This window comes from Manis pentadactyla, chromosome 14, assembly GCF_030020395.1.
Source record: "Manis pentadactyla isolate mManPen7 chromosome 14, mManPen7.hap1, whole genome shotgun sequence".
NCBI classification, from domain to species: Eukaryota; Metazoa; Chordata; class Mammalia; order Pholidota; family Manidae; genus Manis; species Manis pentadactyla.
In genome coordinates, this window is record NC_080032.1 from 40,139,126 (window position 1) to 40,160,675 (window position 21,550).

The following is a 21,550-nucleotide window of genomic DNA, read 5'->3' on the forward strand; positions in this document are numbered from 1 at the left end:
AGGCTGTCAAGGAAGTGAAATTTGTGGGGGAAGATCAAGAGGTCAGAAATGTTGCATCTGAGACGCCTATTTTGAAATTCAAGTGGAGATACTGAGTAGCAGATTGGTAAGGGAGTTCAGGAGAGAGAATTGAATGGCAGATAAAATTTAGGGATCATCCACATGCACACAGGGTATTTAAAGCCAAGTAATAGGATGAGATATATGAGGAAATAATGTATGTACATCCATATATGTGGTATGTAGGTACCATTATTTATTTGACAAATGTTCTAGTGACGATCATTTAGGCTGTTTCTAATATTATGCACTTGGAGACAATCCTGCAATTAAAAATCTTTGTCCGTAAGTCGTTTTTCCCATGTGACAGTGTACTGTAGGATAAATTCCTAGATGTTGAATTATCAGGTTTAATGTATGTATATTTTAAATTTTGGAAGTTATTTTAAATCACTTCTGAATCAAGCAGTCACAATTTACAATGCCACAAACAACACGTTTCCTCATAGCCTGGAGAACACTTTTGTTACCAGACTTATAGATCTCTGTCAATATTTTTAAAGGAAAAGTGGTATGTCCTTTCATTATCATTTTCATTTTTTAAATTTAGTAATTATTAGGAGTTTTTTATATTTTTAGAGCTTTATTGACATACAGCTGACATATAACATTGTGTAAATTTAAGACGTACAACTAATGATTTCATGTACACATATACTGGGAAATTATTACTACAATAGGGTAAGTGAACACCTCTATCAACTCACATAATAACTTGTGTGTGTGTGTGTGTGTGTGTGTGTGTGTGTGTGTGTGTGTGGTAAGGACATTTAAGATCTATTCTCCCAGTAACTTTTAAGTACATAACTGCTAATATACACACTGTGAATATACTTACATCCCTAGAACTTACTCATTAATTTTCATACTTTTAAAAGCTATTACTTTCTTATCTGTGGAATAATTGTTCAAGTCCTATGTAAATATTTATACTGGTCTTTTCTCTTATTGCTTTGTAAGAGATTTTTAAATATTAAAAAAGTAGTTTTCTACATATGTTGCAAATATCTTTTAGTATACTTATTTTTCCTTTTTTGTTCATTTAAATCTTTTCATCTTTCTAAAACTACTTTGGATGTAAGATGTGAGATACAGCCTCCACTTCATTTTTTTTCCTTAGTAGCTAGAGCCATTTGTACCCATACAACTTATTAAACAATATAACTTTAATTATTTGACTATGACATTAATCACTATATTTCTAAGACTTTTGAGTCGATTTTTGGACTCTATATTGTTCTATTAATCTGTCAAGTCACTGTTAGTACCAAACTGCTTTAACAACTAGAACTTTATTATTATTTATATTTTATAGCCCTAATTCCCTATCTTTGTTTAATTTTCCTACAGATTTTAGAATTTTTTTTCAGTCCTTTTAAAAAATTGAGACTGCATTAAAATTAGTTTAGGGAGATTTAATCTCCATTTTAATCTTTCCATATTAAATCTTCTTAATCAAGAAGAGAATTATGTCTCTTAGTAGTATTTTAAAGTTTTATTCATAGATCTCATACATGCTTCTTACGCTTGCTCCAGGGTATTACATATGCTTTTTGCTATTACAAATGGGAACTTCTATTCCTTCATATTTTCATACTCGTTATATCTGTACACTAATTTTTTAAATTAAAGTATCACTGATATACACTCTAATGAAGGTTTCACAAGAAAAACAATGTGGTTACTACAGTCACCCATATAATCGAGTCCCCCCCATGCCTCATTGCAGTCACTGTCCATTAGTGTAGTAAGATGCCACAAAGTTACTACTTGTCTTCTCTGTGCTACACTGTCTTCCCTGTGACCTCCCCCACACCATGTAAACTGATCATAATACCCCTCAATATCCTTCTCCCTCCACCCCCACCCACCCTCATACACCCTTACCCTTTGATAACCACTAGTCCCTTGTTGGAGTCTATGAGTCTGCTGCCATTTTGCTCCTTTAGTTTTGCTTCATTGTTATACTCCACAAAAGAGGGAAATCATTTGGCACTTGTCTTTCTCCGCCTGGCTTATTTCACTGAGCATAATGTCCTCCAGCTCCATCCATGTTGTTGCAAATGGTAGGATTTGTTTCTTTCTATGGCTGAATAACATTCCATTGTATATATGTACCACATCTTCTTTAGCCACTAATCTACAGGTGGACACTTAGGTTGCTTCCATATCTTGGCTATTGTAAATACTGCTGTGATAAACATAGGGGTGCATATGTTTTTTAAATCTGAGAAGTTGTAGTCTTGGGGTAAATTCTGAGAAGTGGGATTCCCGGGTAAAATTGTATTTATATTTTTAGTTTTTTGAGGAACCTCTATATTGCTTCCCACAATGGTTGAACTAGCTTACATTCCCACCAGCAGTGTAGGAGGGTTCCCCTTTTTCCGCATCATCGCCAGCATTTGTTGTTCTTAGTCTTTTCGATGCTGCCCATCCTTATTGGTATGAGGTGATATCTCATGGTGGTTTTAATTTGCATTTCCCTGATGATTAGTGATGTGGAGCATCTTTTCATGTGTCTGTTGGCCATTTGAATTTCTTCTTTGGAGAAATGTCTCTTCATATCCTCTGCCCATTTCTTAATTGAGTTATTTGCTTTTTGGGTGTTGAGGCATGTGAGTTCTTTTTATATTTTGGATGTTAACCCCTTGTCAGATATGTCATTTACAAATATATTCTCCAATACTGCAGGATGCCTTTTTGTTCTGTTGATGGTGTCCTTTGTTATACAGAGACTTTTTAGTTTGATGTAGTCTCATGTGTTCATTTTTGCTTTTGTTCCCTTGCTTGAGGAGATGTGTTCAGGAAGAAGTTGCTCATGTTTATATTCAGGAGATTTTTGCTTATGTTGTCTGCTAAGAGTTTTATGATTTCATGACTTACATTCAGGTCTTTGATCCATTTTGAGTTTACTTTTGTGTATGGGGTTAAACAATAATCCAGTTTAATTCTCTTGCATGTAGCTGTCCAGTTTTGCCAACACCAGCTGTTGGAGAGGCTGTCATTTCCCCATTGTATGTCCATGGCTCCTTTATTATATATTAATTGACCATATATGCTTGGGTTTATATCTGGGTTCTCTAGTCTGTTCCATTGGTCTATGGGTCTTTTCTTGAGCCAGTACCAAATCGTCTTGATTATTGTGGCTTTGTGTAGTAAAGTTTGAAGTTGGGGAGCACAATCTTCCCTGCTTTATTCATTCTTCTCAGGATTGCTTTGGCTATTTGGGGTATTTTGTGGTTCCATATGAATTTTTAGAACGATTTTCTCTAGTTCGTTGAAGAATGCTATTGGTATTTTGATAGGAATTGCATTTAATCTGTAGATTGCTTTAGGCAAGATGGCCATTTTGACAATATTAATTCTTCCTATCCATGAGCACGGCATGTGTTTCCATTTATTGGTATCTTCTTTAATTTCTCTTATGAATGCCTTGTAGTTTTCGGAGTATAGGTCTTCCACTTCCTTAGGTTTATTCCTAGGTATTTCATTCTTTTTGATGCAATTGTGAATGGAATTGTATTCCTGATTTCTCTTTCTGCTAGTTCATTGTTAGTGTATAGGAAAGCAACAGCTTTCTGTGTATTAATTTTGTATTCCACAACATTGCTGAATTCAGATATTAGATCTAGTCATTTTGGAGTGGTTTCTTTACGGTTTTTTAAGTACATTATCATGTCATCTGCAAACAGGGACAGTTTAACTTCTCCATTGCCAATACGGATGCTTTTTATTTGTTTGTGTTGTCTGACTGCCGTGGCTAGGACCTCCAGAATTATGTTGAATAAAAGTGGGGAAAGTGGGTATCCTTGTCTTGTTCCCATCTTAGAGGAAAAGCTTTCAGCTTCTCACTGTTAAGTATAATGTAGGCTGTGAGTTTTTCATATATGGCCTTTAGTACATTGAGGTACTTGCCCTCTATACCCATTTTGTTAAGAGTTTTTATCATGAATGGATGTTGAATTTTGTCAAATGCTTTTTCAGCATCTATGGAGATGATCATGTGGTTTTGATCCTTTCTTTTGTTGTTGTAGTGGGTGATGGTGATGGATTTTCAAATGTTGTACCATCCTTTCATCCCTGGAATAAATCCTACTTGATTATGATGGGTGATCTTTTTGATGTATTTTTGAATTCGGTTTGCTAATATTTTGTTGAGTATTTTTGCATCTATGTTCATCAGGGATATTGGTCTGCAATTTTCTTTTTTTGTGGTGTCTTTGCCTGGTTTTGGTATTAGAGTGATGCTGGCCACATAGAATGAATTTGGAAGTATTCCCTCTTCCTCTACTCTTTGGAAAACTTTAAGGAGGATGGGTATTAGGTCTTCACTAAATGTTTGATAAAATCCAGCAGTGAAGCCATCTGGTCCAGGATTTTGTTCTTAGGTAGGTTTTTGATTACCAGTTCAATTTCATTGCTGGTAATTGGTCTGTTCAGATTTTCTGTTTCTTTCTGGGTCAGCCTTGGAAGGTTGTATTTTTCTAGAAAATTGTCCATTTCTTCTAGCTTATCCAGTTTGTTACCATATGATTTTTCACAGTATTCTCTAATAATTTTTTGTATTTCTGTGGTGTCCATAGTGATTTCTCCTTTATCATTTCTGAGTCTGTTTATGTGAGTAGACTCTCTTTATTGAGAAGAATGTGTATTCTGCTGCTCTTGGGTGTAGAGCTCTGTGGATGTCTGTTAGGTCCATCTGTTCTAATGTGTTGTTCAGTGCCTCTGTCTCCTAACTTATTTTCTGTTTGGTTGATCTGTCCTTCAGAGTGAGTGGAATGTTCAAGTCCCCTAGAATGAATGCATTGCATTCTATTTCCCCCTTAATTCTGTTAGTATTTGTTTCACATATGTAGAGGCTCCTGTGTTGGGCACATAGATACTTATAATGGTTATATCTTCTTGTTGCATTGACCCCTTTATCATTATGTAATGTCCTTCTTTGTCTCTTGTGACTTTCTTTGTTTTGAAGTCTATTTTGTCTGATACAAGTACTGCAACTCCTGCTTTTTTCTCCCTAGTACTTGCATGAAATATCTTTTTCCATCCCTTCACTTATAGTCTGTGTATGTCTTTGGGTTTAAAGTGAGTCTCTTGTAGGCAGCATATAGATGGGTCTTGTTTTTTTATCCATTCAGTGACTCTATGTCTTTTGTTTGGTGCATTTAGTCCATTTACATTTAGGTTGATTATCGATAGGTATGTACCTATTGCCATTGCAGGCTTTAGATTAGTGGTTACCAAAGGTTCAAGGTCAACTTCCTTACTATCTAAGAGTCTAAATTAACTCACTTAATATGCTATTAGAAGCACAATCTAAAGGTTCTTTTTTTCTCCTCCTTTTTCTTCCTCCTCCATTCTTTATATATTAGGTATCATATTATGTACTCTTTGTGTATCCCTTGATTGATTTGGGGGATAGTTAATTTAATTTTGCGTTTGCTAACTAATTTGCTGTTCTACTTTCTTTACAATGGTGTATTACCTCTGGGGACAGCTATTAAACCTTAGGAACACTTCCATCTATAGCAGTCCCTCCAAAATACACTGTAGAGATGGTTTGTAGGAGGTAAATTCTCTCAGCTTTTGCTTATCTGGAAACTGTTTAATCCCTCCTTCAAATTTAAATGATAATCTTGCCAGTCAAAGTATTCTTGGTTCAAGGCTCTTCTGCTTCATTGCATTAAATACATCATGCCACTCCCTTCTGGCCTGTAAGGTTTCTGCTGACAAATCTGATGATAGCCTAATGGGCTTTCCTTTGTATGTGATCTTATTTCTCTCTCTCACTACTTTTAATAGTCTGTCCTTATCCTTCATCTTTGCCATTTTAATTACTATATGTCTTAGTGTTGTCTTCCTTGGGTCCCTTGTGTTGGGAGATCTGTGCACCTCCATGGCCTGAGAGACTATCTCCTTCCCCACACTGGGAAAGTTTTCAGCAATTACCTCCTCAAAGACACTTTCTATCCCTTTTTCTCTCTCTTTTTCTTCTGGTACTCCTATCATGCAAATATTGTTCCGTTTGGATTGGTCACACAGTTCTCTAAATATTCTTTCATTCTTAGAGATCCTTTTTCTCTCTCTGTGCCTCAGTTTCTTTGTATTCCTCTTCTCTAGTTTTTATTTCATTAATTTTCTCCTCCACCATATCTAATCTGCTTTTAATACCCTCCATTGTGCTCTTCAACGATTGGATCTCCAACCGGAATTAATTCCTGAGTTCTTGAATATTTTTCTGTACCTCCATGATCATGTTAATGATTTTTATTTTGAACTACCTTTCAGGAAAATTCATGAGGTTGATATTTGAATCTTTCTCAGGAGTTGTATTCATAATTTTTCTTTGAACCAGGTTCCTTTGGTGTTTCGTATTTGTATATGGCACCCTCTAGTGCCCAGAAGCTCTACTCTCTGGTGCTGCTCTGCCCCTGAAGCAATGTTGGGGGTCACAGGGGAGTGGTATTGGTGCCTGAGGGGAGGAAAGAGATGTTTTCTGCTTCCCGGCTGCTATGCCTGTCTACACTGCCAGAACCAGTGAGCCAAGCACACAGGTATAAGCTTCTATGCTTTGCATTTGTAGTTGCTGTAGACAGGTCTTCTTTCTGGCTGGCCTAACACCAGGGTAGGGTTTGCTGGTCTGCGAGCCAGGTGGGGCTGGCTGGGAGAAAGGCACAGTAAGCTGCGTATCACAGAGGGGCTCCTTGGAGCTGTGCAGCCAGCCAGGGAGCTGGAGCGCCTGCAGATCATGAAAGCTCCCTACTTGCTGGGCAGAGTGCACCCGGACAATTTTGTCTACCTGTCCTTTCTCCTGAGCAGTAAGCTCTGTGCAATCCTTGCCCCTTTAGCAGCACTCTTGCTATCAGGAAGTCTCTCAGACTGCCCACCTTTCTTTTGTCCCAGAGCAGCCAGATATGGATCCCTGCTTTCCACAAGGGGCTGGAATCTCAGTCTCTCCAGGAATTCTGCCTGTCTTAGCTTTCCAACTCCCTAATCACGAGAGTACCATGCAAGCACCATGAAATGTAGGTTTGTGCTCTCAGAGCTGATCTCCAGAGTTAGGTATTCAGCAGTCCCAGGCCTCCACTCCCTCCCCGCTCCATTTCTCTTCCTTCTGCTGGTGAGCTGGGGTGGGGGAAGGGCTTGGGTCCAGCCGAATCACAGCTCTGGTACATTACCCTGTTCCATGAGGTTTATTCTTTTCTCCAGGCATATGAAGTTTAGTGCAGTCCTCTTTCCTGTTGCTCTTTCAGTATTAGTTGTAGTAATTATATTTTCATATTATATGCAGTTTTAGGAGAAGCCTCTGTGTCACCTCTCATGCCATGTTTAATCCTCTGGGACCTTTTTAAAAAATCGATAGATGTATTCTTGACAGATGAATACTCATGTAAATAACTGGAGTAAGGATGAGGTTTGAGACTAAACACATATGGTTAGACAGGAAAGGGCACTACCTTATGCTTGAGAGAATTCCAAGTTGTGCCCAAAATTGAAAAGTTCTAGAACTACTGTCTTATGTGATCTTGTTTCAATCATGTGTTAGTGGCTGACTGAGGGCCTTAAAATTATTTTTACATTTTCAACGGTTTGAGGAAGAAGCTAAGTGTTCCTTCTCCATACTTCACTCAGTGAATAAGATTTGTGCTATCACCACATATTAATATGGAGTGGAAAATTCAAGGAAAATAACATATATGTGTTTGCTCACTTAGTAAGGCCAGGGGAGAGAAATATGCATTCTGGTAGAAATGCACATCTTCCACTGCTTTGTATTTTAAGATTGCTCCTCTACACAGGAATTAATTAAGGTATAATAACCTGATAGATCTTACCCCTCAAACTTTATATGTAAGCAATGTCACATTACTTTATTTTTGCTGAATAAAATTGAATGTGCCAACTCTCATCCAACAAGGATGATGAGAAACCTGATCTCAGACATTCAGGGGCTACTCCTTACACTTCCCTAGATTTGCATAAATTGGAAAACAAAATATGGCACCTGAAGAGTGAAGAAAGGTCATTACTCTTCAGCCTATGATGGATACATGAATAACATCTTAATTCAAGGCCCTCAGGCAACCTAACAGCTTCTTTGCCACACGTGGGTGAAATAATCTTTTCATAGGCTGAGAACCTTTATGGCATGTATTCAGCCTTCCTGGTACAACACAGGGCTATTCTTAGCCAAGGTACTGCCACTCCCCAGGGTACTGGTAGACTTGTGTCCTCTTCCAAGTCTGAGAGGATCTCCTCTCTTCCATGCTGCTTTGGAGGCACTGGCCTCTCCGGTCCCAGTCCACCCTTCCCAACCTTTAAGAAACTCAGGCCAAGAAGACAGGTAATCTCTGCTTTTGACCCTCATGACAGAGAACTCTTCTGAGACATGGGGACACAAAGGACCCGACCACTTTTTGGAATAGATGAGAGGGAAAATACAATCAAAGCAAGAATTATTATCAACCTACCACTGGTATTTGGTTGGCTATAGGGAAGAATTTCCCAGTTAGGGGACTTTGAATATTAGACTAGATAGGCAGGGATACTCTTTTCTGCCCTCCCCTTGGCACCCTACTTCTTCACTCTACCTATCATTCTCCCTTATTGGACCCCATAGCACTCATCAACAACTAACATACTGTTATCTTTTTTAAAAATGTGTCTTACCCAACTAATATAAGTCTCATGAGGGCATTTGAATTTTGTCTGTTTTGTTCACTTCTGTGTCTAGAAGACTGGCAAATAATTGGTGTTCAGTAAATATTAAGTATTACAAATAGACATTTTTTGTTCAGGGTGGCAGAATTTTAAACCCAGTCAGGATCAGAGATGATAATGAAGGGCTGCTACATTCTAATCCTGAATTATGTGATTACTCCTACAAAGGTAAAAGAAAAATTTGTAAACATGATGACTATCTGGCATTGTGATATGGTGATACTACTTCTAAGAATTCAGATCTGTGAGGTATTTTTTAGGCTACTGATTTATCCTATGATATTAGTAGCATTTTTCTCTTGAAAAAAAGTGTTTCTCATTTCAAGTACTTTAAATGTTAGGTAAAAAATAGCACCTAATTTTAAAACTAAAGTAATTCAATCAAACGACCTGTTTGGGGATGGCAGAGCCTCACTAAAATCCTGTAGGTATAATGATAGCATTTACAGTCCAAAATTACCATTGCAAACTTTGATTATATCACATCAAAATGAACTGAAAAATAAGTACTTACAATTTAGAAGACTTCTCTTTTAGACACAATATTGAACATATATTAAAAATCTGGAAAATCAGAATCATGAATACTTAGCCTGCTTTATTGAGTTTAATAAATTCATTGAAATGATTCTAAGTAATGACCATTACTTTCACTTATTTCTTACATAAGATTCCTTCAGAAAAATGGGGATATAAGTCATAGATTTCATAACCTAAAGAAATAAAAATAATTTTCCTTTGGAATGCATCTTTGCTAAACAGATGAGGATCAACACTCCCGCCTATTATAAAGTGTTCTGCCTGGTGATTTATGTCCATTGCTGCTACTTATACATTCAAACTTGCAGTGTACAGCTCACTGACTAACTGCATCGTCCTGATGCATCGTTCTATTTACTATCATGCCAAAACTATTGCTCTTTTCCTCTGTTGGGCAGATTGCTTCCACTTAAAGCAATTCAGTAGAAAGTTAATCACAAGGGTATCTTTTCTTCCTTAAATTGGATTTTTGCAACAGTAATGAGTAATCTAGACTGCAAGAACATTCCCATTCCTTTGATGCAAAACAGTCGCATCACATCCATGTGCACCAAGCACCCCTTGGCTTCCTAATATCAGCCTCCCTTCTGATCTGGCATCTTTAACACAGGTTCATGCACTCTTTGTGTAATCAACTCTAGATTATTTAGACAGTTCTATTCAAATTATCAAACACTTGAAGCAAATAACTTAATGCTTACTCTAAGTTCTCTACAGACATAAGTAGTAATCTTGCTTACTCTACTCAGCAGGACTTTAAGATCAAAATAACTTGTGTTCTCCACTCCCCACACCACTAGAAAGTGTGAACCAATTAGGATGACAAAAAAAAAGTTCTAGCTCTGCTTAGTCTGATCCTTTACATCAGCCTGAAAGATAATAATGAGAATGCAGTGAATACTAGGGGAGAAATTAGGCAGAAAAGAAAGAGTAAGGAAATTTGAGAGTCAAATCTTTACCATATGATGACTTGTCTTGAAATATGGGGAGTAAACAATACAGTGACTGAGTACTGCTTACAATGTTGGGAGTGGGAAGAGGGTAAAGAAGCCAAGCTATTAAGATAAAATAGTCCCAACACACAAATCAGAAAAATCACAGACTACAAGATAGGCTACTAGATAAGCTTTTTGTTAACCTAGACTTTAACATATATTTACTAAGTATTTTGGCTATCTAAGCTCTTCTCTTGTCAAGTTGGAATACACAAACTATAACATACTGTGGTGGTTTCTTCTTTTTTTTTTTTTTTTTTAAAGGAGCTCCAGTCTGACATTTGAGGCTGTCTACTATCTGGACTGAAATCCTTCAGAAAACAATTTTTATATAACCAATACATACATTGTTCATTCAGTGTGATGGACCTGAAATCAGATTTTGAGAGAAGGAGAGACAGAAAAGAATGCTCTCGCTTTCACAGTAGGGAGAAAAATCACCTACCACCAAAGACAAAATATTTAAAGGGGCAGGGGAGTCAAACATCACAATTTTGCTGAAGATTGCCTGGCTTCTTTAGCACCACAAACTCATAAACACATTTATACATTCCACAAAATAAACAAAAATAACATGCATTTTCATAAATATCTTCATTAGCTATTTCCAGTAGACACAGTAAGCAGGCACTTATGGGGAGACAATATGGTATACAGTGGTTCCTGAGAGTCAATGAGATTTTATTAATAAATAATTATCAGAACACTCCCCAGTATGTAGGGTCAGGAATATGTATGTATATATATATATATATTCCCAATTTAATGAGAAATAATTGACACACATTACTGTGTAAGTTTAAGGTATACAGCATGCTAGTTTGATTTACATAATTGTGAAATGATTAACACAATAGGTTCAACTAACATCCGTCTTCTCATATAGATACAATAAAAAGAAAAGAGAGAAGACAATTTTTTTTCTGTGTGATGAGAGTTCTCAGGATTAACTCTCTTAACAACTTTCCTTTATATCATACATACATCATATAGTAGTTAGCTATAGTCATCATCTTGTGTACTATATCCCTAGCACTTAATTTTCATCTTGTAAGTGGAAGCTCTTACCTTTGACCACCTTCCTACCCCCATCCTCTGTCTCTGGTAACCACAGTCTGGTCCCTTTTGCCATGAGTGTTTGTTTGTTTGCTTTTAGATTCCACATATAAGTGAGATCATACAGTATTTGTCTTTCTGTGTCTGAATTATTTCACTTAGAAGAATGCCTTCAAGGTCCATCCATGTTGTTGCAAATGGCAGGATTTCCTGATTTTTTATGGCTGAATAACAAGGAATAGTATAGATTTTTAAAGAGCTCTATGGGAGGATGTGATAATGAGAAAATTTGGGACCAATACTACAGCAAAACAAACAAACATTAACAAATCCTGGCATCAGGATACAAATGTTTGTATTACTAATGACCAGCAATTATTAAAGGTTACAAGAGAATGAAATAAATACTAGGTTTTAGTGACAGCCATGAAGAGATTCTAAATCTATGGCTAAGAATAAATGCACTAAAGGTGAAGAGAGCTTGCATATCTTTGTCCAACTTTGAAAAGCCCTGGCCAAAGTTTCAGTGAATCAAGTTGGCTGACTTGACAAAAGGAGATCAATAAGATGGACTTTGTGATTTTCCAGAGTACAGATGATAAAATTTGGTTTGCTTATGAACATTAGAAGTAGATGGCCTTATGTAAATTCCAAGCAGGTTGACATATACTGTAAATACCTGGATTTTGAATTGGAAGACCTGGGCTTGAGTCCCAGTTCTGCTGCTGTGTGATCTCAGGCAAGTCATTTAACCTGAGCCTCAATGTTCTTAATGATGAATTAAGATCACATGACATAGTATATGTAAAAAGTACTTTGCAAAATGTAAAGCATTTTGCAAATGCTAGTTGTCAATGTCATAAATGATCAAAACATAAACATTTGTCATTTGGTTTCTCCAGTTCAAGAAAATGAGATGGGAACTATTCACAATTTGGAGTTGGTTGAGTACATATTTTATTTCCATAGGATTTTTGTTATTAAAAAGTCCATTGTTATTTTTTAATTTATTAATTTATCCACTTTTTATCTAACACTAAGTGTCCATTATAGTCTTAGGCACTTTACAACTTATTTTAACTTCTCAACAAGCTTATGAGGTAAGTACTATTATCATCCTCATTGTGTTGTTGAGGAAATTGAGGCACTGGATTTAGAATTTGCCCAAGTGAGAGAAAGAGCTGAATTCATACACAGGCAATCTAGCTCCAGAATTTGTGGGCTTGATCACTATAAAATTTTATTCACTAAAAGGCAATTCTGTTGCACAAATCCCCAAAGATGGTGTTATAAAAAGCTTGTCCCCATATCGTAAGAAATAAATTGTGTTGAAAATAATAAGAAACTGTCATCTGGCATTTGCTGTATCAGGTAATATTTATATTGGTCAGAAAAGTATTTCCTGGATTATTAAACCACTAATGAATGTATGGTTAAAATGGCAAATTTTGTGCTATATATATTTTATAATTTTGAAAAAGGAATAAAAAAAGTCAAATTTATTGTATACAGTTTAAAGTATTTTATATGTTCTGATATCAAGTTGTAGAAATTTTTACTTTGCAAAACTTAATATATCATTAAGTCTACAGCAAGGAAGCTGTTACAAACAAAATATGGTAGTAAAGTATTGGTAATATATTGATGAAACAAATCACTGGGAGCAAATGAACACTGAGTCAATAGATAGTTTTTAAGGTCTCTGCTTATTTAACATGCTGCTATTTTCTACTGCTCCAGCCAGGCTGCCTGAGACATCTGGGGATGTTAAAGAGAACTGGGAGAACTGGTTTAAATCAGCAATGAAAATAAGCTTGTGCTCATTTGCCCTGACCTTTTTAAAAGTTCGAATTGGCCTAAAGGATTTTAAGCAATAGTACAAATTGGTATCAAGTCCTGAACCTAAAAGAAAGTTAATATATTGGCTGCTATTTTCTATTCCACATTTATTTGTTTTTTATGGAATATGTGTTTATGCAAAAACAATGGTTTTATTCATTACAGACAGATGCTCAGATTTCGTTAACAATAGAATCATAAGAGCAGGTGGGAAATCTAGGAGAAGAGGATGTTTAAATACATGATGCAGAATCAGTACATATTCTGTAAGCTAAACAAAATGGTAAGGAAGTGGTTTTTCTGAAATTTATTTTCAGTTAGTGTAATCTGCACTGCTTAGGGTTTAAGGATAATAGGTTTTACCTGAGTCATGGCTTGATTGGTCCTGGTCCTTGAAGATAACTTAAAAAAAAAAATGTGGTGGAATTAAAAAAAAAATGAAAGAGATGTTAATATATCAATTTTACACTTTCAGTTATATGATTATGAGTTTTGGACTTCACCAGTCCCTAATGGAAAAAATGTTACCAAAAGTTACTGTACAACTGTTTAATAATTTAAGAACCCAAACATAAAATACTCATTATAAGGCAGCCTTACTCATAAGGGGTACGACTGTAAAAGCAATTTAGTGAGTCTTGTATTTTGGCTAAAACTGATCTGACTCTGGTTTCTTAAAAGGAAAATAGGCACTTCTAGTTAAGTGGGAAAGCTATACATTGGAATTTCTTAGAAAAGATTATTGCTGTTGCAGTAAAGAGTCAATATGAGAAACCTAATTGATTCTTAATATATTTTTCCTGCATTTGATTATGGGAAAGGTAGCAACCTGCTCCACTCTTTATAAAATTAGTAAAGTTGGTCATATTACTTGGAATTGGACTTTAAACTTGAGTACAAGTTCACAGCTATCTAAATTCATAAGAGATGAAGTCAGGAGATGACAGGTGAACTCAAGAATTTATTTGGAACAGCAAAGTCAGCATATATAAATGTGAATGAATCAAAAAAAGCAGACTAGAGATAAGGACAGAAACTAGTTCCATTCAGTTGCAAAGAACATGAAAGAGAGTATATCCTATTCTTCTTTCAAATTCCATCAAACAAATCCAAAGTATTCCTGAGGCACTGCTGATACAGAGGACTGGTCATTCCCCAAGGAGTCAGAGTAGGAGGCTCTACCCTATCTCCTGCTTTCAACAGGTCTTCACATTTCTGTTTACACTAAGAGAAAAGCACTGCAGCAATGGCCTCTTTCAGTCATGCTCTGAAGACTCAAAGGGTAAGATGATCAATTGGCTCTATTACTCTTGATTTCTAGGGGCATCACGTTGGTTGATTAAAAAACACATTAGAAGCATGTCACTTTTCACATATGATTTTAGTCAAAAGAAAAGGAATTATTCTCTACCTTGGTGCTAGTTTTGGTGTTCCCTCCTGTGGACGTGAATTTCTACGGAAAGGAAATAAATAACTGTGTATTTCACCTATGCTTTCAATAAATGATAGCAACTAATGTTTATTAAGAGCCTGCTATGTAACAAGCAATCGGCTAAAGGCTTTATGTGTATTATCTCAGTTAACCTCTTAAACAGCTTTCTGTGGCAGATACTATTATATAAAATCTCCATTTTATGATGAGACATATGGAGTTTATAAAGAATAAGTGACTTCCTGAAGTGAATCATCTGGTAAGTAGCACAGCCAGCTGTCAAATCCAAAGAGCCTGGCTCTAGACCTTGCTTTATTAACCACTATAATAAATGTGTATTTTTCCTAATATACAATAGTATAAAAGTTTACCTGGAAGATTATTCACAAATAGGTCATAGTTACAGAAATTCTGTCCAGGCCAAAAACTAAAGGATGCTTAAAAACAAGCAAATGAACAGAAAGTCTTAATCCAACAATACTGAAATTGTAGCAAATTTTATATCAGATATGGAGTTCATATGACAAAAAATTTACTGCAAGTCCTGTAGCGATGCAGATTATTTGCCAGCAGGAACATGGTATAACATGTTACAAATATTCAAGAGTACAGCTGACCTTTGAACAATGTAGGGATTAGGGACGCTGACCCCCTACCTATCCCTGCAGTCAAAAACCCATGCATAACTTTTGACTCCTTGAAACCTTAACGACTGATAGTCTACTGTTGATCAGAAGCTTTACTGATGATATAAACAGTTGATTAACACACATTTTATATATGTATTATATACTGTATTCTTACCATAAAGTAAGCTAGAGAAAATAAAATGTTTTTCAAATTGTTGCAAAACTCCAAAAATCTTTCCAACATATTGAAAAAAATATCTGTGTGTAAGCAGACCCAAACAATATATATATATCTATATATATATATATAGTCCCCAATTCATAATGGTTCAGCTTATGATTTTTTGACTGTACAAAGTTGTGAAAATGATATGCATTCAGTAGAAACCAGACTATGAATTTTGATCTTTTCCCAGGCTAGTGATACATGACACAAATTCTCCCTCGCGATGCTAAGCAATAGCAGCAAGCCAGCCCCCAGGTGGCTGTGTGGTCATAAGGGTAACAACCATACACATACACGGTATTCTGTACCCACATAAACATGTGTTTTTCACTTTCAGTACAGTATGCCATAAATTACATGACATATTCAACACTACATTATAAAATAGACTTTGTTAGGTGATTTTGCCCAACTGTAGGCTAATGTAAGCATTCTTAGCATATTTCAGATAGGCTGGACTAAGTTGTGATGTTCAGTATGTTAGGTGTATTAAAAGCATTTTGTGAGGTGGAACCAAGAGTAGGACAGTGGGAATCTCCTCCCAAAAACATGTATTTTTGAAAAAATACAACAAATACAACTATCCCTAAAAGAGACCAAAAGACACAGGACAACAGCCAGACTATATCCACACCTGCAAGAACCCAGCACCTCACGAAGGGGGTAAGATACAAGCCGCAGCCTGGTGGGACCCAAGGCCCCTCACCCCAGCTCCCGGCGGGAGGAGAGGAGTCGGAACAGGAGCCCAGGACTGCTAAAACACCCAGCCCTAGCCATCTGCACCAGAGCGCAGACACACAGTGCACGCGTGGGGAGTTGGACTCTAGGGAAGCAGGACAGTAAGACCTGTGAGCGGGTCCCCACAGCCGGTGCCTCTGGGACAAAGAAAAGTGAGTGCTTTTGAAAGTCTTAAAGGGACAGGGACCCCACTACTGGATGGAAGCATCCCGGGTCACAGTCAAGCAGATGAAAATTCCAGGGAACTCCTGGCGCACTAACCCCCTGGGCAACAGCTCTGAGAACGCTCATGGAGGTAAACAGCCAAACAGCCCCCTATCCAATACCCCTCCGGGCCCCGCCATAGCAGAGCAGATTTCTGAGGCTGGCCATGCACACAGCAAGGGAGCTTCCTCCATAACGGCTGGGCAAGATACAGAGACCCAGTCTAAATGCAATTGCCCAACACAAGCCACTAGGGGTTGCAGTTGTCCCAGTAAAGAAAGGTCATCAGCAACTGGAAAAAGTCTAGGCTCTCCCAGGTGACAGATGCGTCAATAGCATATCACTGCACCTACCAACATGAAAAGGCAAAAAAATTTGATCCAGACAAGACTAAACTAGACAGCTTCGACATCTTCTACATCTTCCCCTGAGAAGGAACCTGGGGAGATAGATTTAACCAATCTTCCTGAAAAAGAATTCAAAACAAAAGTCATAACCATGCTGATGGACTTGCAGAGAAATATGCAAGAACTAAGGAGGGAGAAAACAGAAATAAAACAATATCTGGAAGGACTTCAAAGCAGAATGGACGAGATTCAAGAGACCATTAATGGACTAGAAAACAGAGAACAGGAACACAGAGAAGCTGATGCAGAGAGAGATAAAAGGATCTCCAGGAATGAAAGAATATTAAGAGAACTGTGTGACCAATCAAAATGGAACAATATCCACATTATAGGGGTACCAGAAGAAGAAGAAAGAGAAAAAGGGATAGAAAATATCTTTGAAGAAATAATTGCTGAAAACTTCCCCAAACTAGGGGAGGAAATGGCCCCTCAGACCACAGAGGTACACAGAACTCCCATGACAAGGGATCCAAGGAGGGCAACACCAAGACACATAATAATTAGAATGGCAAAGATCAAAGACAAGGACAGAGTATTAAAGGCAGCCAAAGAGAAAACAAAGGTAACCTACAAAGGAAAACCCATCAGGCTATCATCAGACTTCTCAACAGAAACATTACAGGCCAGAAGAGAATGGCATGATATACTTAATGCAATGAAACAGAAGGGCCTCGAACCAAGACTACTGTATCCAGCACGATTATCATTTAAATATGAAGGAGGGATTAAACAATTCCCAGACAAGCAAAAGTTGAGGGAATTTGCCTCCAACAAACCACCTCTACAGGGCATCTTACAGGGACTGCTCTAGATGGGAGCACTCCTAAAAAGAGCACAGAACAAAACACCCAACATATGAAGAACGGAGGAGGAAGAATAAGAAGGGAGAGAAATAAAGAATCATCAGACTGTGTTTATAATAGCACAATAAGCGAGTTAAGTTAGGCAGTAAGATAGTAAAGAAGCTAACCTTGAACCTTTGGTAACCAAAAACTTAAAGTCTGCAATGGCAATAAGTACATACCTTTCAATAATCACCCTAAATGTAAATGGACTGAATGCACCAATCAAAAGACACAGAGTCATAGAATGGATAAAAAAGCAAGATCCATCCATATGCTGCTTCCAAGAGACGCACCTCAAACCCAAAGACATGCACAGACTTAAAGTCAAGGGATGGAAAAAGATATTTCATGCAAACAACAGAGAAAAAAGCAGGTGTTGCAATACTAGTATAAGACAAAATAGACTTCAAAATAAAGAAAGTAACAAAAGATAAAGAAGGACATTATATAATCATAAAGAGCTCAGTCCAACAAGAGGATATAACCATTATACATATATATGCACCCAATACAGAGGCACCAACATATGTGAAACAAATACTAACAGAATTAAAGAAGGAAATAGAATGCAATGCATTCATTTTGGGAGACTTCAACACACCACTCACTCCAAAGGACAGATCCACCAGACAGAAAATAAGTAAGGACACAGAGGCACTGAACAACACACTAGAACAGATGGACCTAATAGACATCTACAGAACTCTACATCCAAAAGCAACAGGATACACATTCTTCTCAAGTGCACATAGAACATTCTCCAGAATAGACCACATACTAGGCCACAAAAAGAGCCTCAGTAAATTCAAAAAGACTGAAATCCTTTCAGACCACAAAGGCATAAAAATAGAAATAAATTATACAAAGAAAGCAAAAAGGCTCACAAACACATGGGGGCTTAACAACATGCTCCTAAATAACCAATGGATCAATGACCAAATTAAAATGGAGATCCAGCAATATATGGAAACAAACGACAACAACACAAAGCCCCAACTACTGTGGGATACAGCAAAAACAGTCTTAAGAAGAAAGTATATAGCAATCCAGGCATATTTAAAGAAGGAAGAACAATCCCAAATGAATGGTCTAATGTCACAATTATCGAAATTGGAAAAAGAAGAACAAATGAGGCCTAAGGTCAGCAGAAGGAGGGACATAATAAAGATCAGAGAAGAAATAAACAAAATTGAGAAGAATAAAACAATAGCAAAAAATCAATGAAACCAAGAGCTGGTTCTTTGAGAAAATAAACAAAATAGATAAGCCTCTAGCCAGACTTATTAAGAGGAAAAGAGAGTCAACACACATCAACAGAATCAGAAATGAGAAAGGAAAAATCACGACAGACCCCATAGAAATACAAAGAATTATTACAGAGTACTATGAAAACCTATATGCTAATGAGCTGGGAAACCTAGGAGAAATGGACAACTTCCTAGAAAAATACAACCTTTCAAGACTGACCCAGAAAGAAACAGAAAATCTAAACAGACCAATTACCAGCAACGAAATTGAAGTGGTAATCAAAAAACTACCAAGGAACAAAATCCCCAGGTCAGATGGATTTACCTCAGAATTTTATCAGACATACAGAGAAGACATAGTGCCCATTCTCCTTAAAGTTTTCCAAAAAATAGAAGAGGACGGAATACTCCCAAACTCATTCTATGAAGCTAACATCACCCTAATACCAAAACCAGGCAAAGACCCCACCAAAAAAGAAAACTACAGACCAATATCCCTGATGAACGTAGATGCAAAAATACTCAACAAAATATTAGCAAACCGAAATCGAAAATACATCAAAAGGATCATACACCATGACCAAGTGGGATTCATCTCACGGATGCAAGGATGGTACATTAGAAAATCCATCAACATCATCCACCACATCAACAAAAAGTAAGACATAAACCACATGATCATTTCCATAGATGCTGAAAAAGCATTTGACAAAATTCAACATTCATTCATGATAAAAACTCTCAACAAAATGGGTATAGAGGGCAAATACCTCAACATAATAAAGGCCATACATGATAATCCCACAGCAATATCATACTGAACAGTGAGAAGCTGAAAGCTTTTCCTCTGCGATTGGGAACAAGACAGGGATGCCCAGTCTCCCCACTGTTATTCAACATAGTACTGGAGGTCCTAGCCACAGCAATTAGACAAAACAAAGAAATACAAGGAATCCAGATTGGTAAAGAAGAAGTTAAACTGTCACTATTTGCAGATGACATTATATTGTACATAAAAAACCCTAAAGACTCCACTCCGAAACTACTAGAGCTAATATCAGAATTCAGCAAAATTGCAGGATACAAAATTAACACACACAAATCTGTGGCTTTCCTATACACTAACAATAAACTAACAGAAAGAGAAATCAGGAAGACAATTCCATTCACAATTGCATCAAAAAGAATAAAATACCTAGGAACAAACCTAACCAAGGAAGTGAAAGACCTATACCCTGAAAACTATAAGACACTCCTAAGAGAAATTAAAGAGGTCACTAACAAATTGAAACTCATCCCATGCTCCTGGCTAGGAAGAATTAATATCGTAAAAATGGCCACCCTGCCCAAAGCAATATACAGATTCGATTCAATCCCTATCAAATTACCAACAGCATTCTTCAATGAACTGGAACAAATAGTTCAAAAATTCATATGGAAACACCAAAGACCCCGAATAGTTAAAGCAATGCAGAGAAGGAAGAATAAAGTGGGGGGGATCTCACTCCCCAACTTCAAGCTCTACTACAAAGCCACAGTAATCAAGACAATTTGGTACTGGCACAAGAACAGAGCCACAGACTAATGGAACAGAATAGAGACTCCAAACATTAACCCAAACATATATGGTCAACTAATATTCGATAAAGGGGCCATGGACATACAATGGGGAAATGACAGTCTCTTCAATAGATGGTGCTGGCAAAACTGGACAGCTACATGTAAGAGAATGAAACTGGATCAGTGTCTAACCCCATACACAAAAGTAAATTTGAAATGGATCAAAGACTTGAATGTAAGTCATGAAACCATAAAACTCTTAGAAAAAAACATATGCTAAAATCTCTTAGACATAAACATGAGTGACCTCTTCTTGAACATATCTCCCCGGGCAAGGGAAACAAAAGCAAAAATGAACAAGTGGGACTATATCAAGCTGAAAAGCTTCTGTACAGCAAAGGCCACCATCAGTAGAACAAAAAGGTATCCTACAGTATGGGAGAATATATTCATAAATGACAGATACAACAAAGGGTTGACATCCAAAATATATAAAGAGCTCACACACCTCAACAAACAAAGAGCAAATAATCCAATTAAAAAATTGGCAGAGGAGCTGAATAGACAGTTCTCTAAAGAAGAAATTCAGATGGCCAACAGACACATGAAAAGATGCTCCACATCGCTTGTCATCAGAGAAATGCAAATTAAAACCACAATGAGATATCATCTCACACCAGTAAGGATGGCTACCATCCAAGAGACAAACAACAACAAATGTTGGCGAGGTTGTGTAGAAAGGGGAACCTCCCCTACACTGCTGGTGGGAATGTAAACTAGTTCAACCATTGTGGAAAGCAGTATGGAGGTTCCTCAGAATGCTCAAAATAGAAATACTGTTTGACCCAGGAATTCCACTTCTGGGAATTTACCCTAAGAATGCAGCACTCCAGTTTGAAAAAGACAGATGTACCCCTATGTTTATTGCTGCACTATTTACAATAGCCAAGAAATGGAAGCAACCTAAATGTCCATCAGTAGATGAATGGATAAAGAAGATGTGGTACATGTGCACAATGGAATATTACTCAGCCATAAGAAAAAAACAGAT

The 21,550-nt window shown here is 37.0% G+C and overlaps 1 protein-coding gene across 8 annotated transcripts in view; it reads right to left on the reverse strand.

Annotated features, from left to right (window-relative positions):
• The window catches only part of ZCWPW2 (zinc finger CW-type and PWWP domain containing 2), a 163,247-nt gene that overhangs the window by 68,578 nt on the left and 73,119 nt on the right, over positions 1–21,550 (reverse strand). For 6 of the 8 annotated variants that reach the window (XM_057491403.1, XM_057491400.1, XM_036886145.2 and 3 more), the window contains exon 4: positions 13,575–13,613. The exons of the other annotated variants lie outside the window; for them this stretch is intronic. In XM_057491403.1, coding sequence (XP_057347386.1) covers positions 13,575–13,613 — 39 coding nt within the window. The remainder of the gene's footprint in view (positions 1–13,574; positions 13,614–21,550) is intronic. 8 annotated transcript variants of the gene reach the window in all.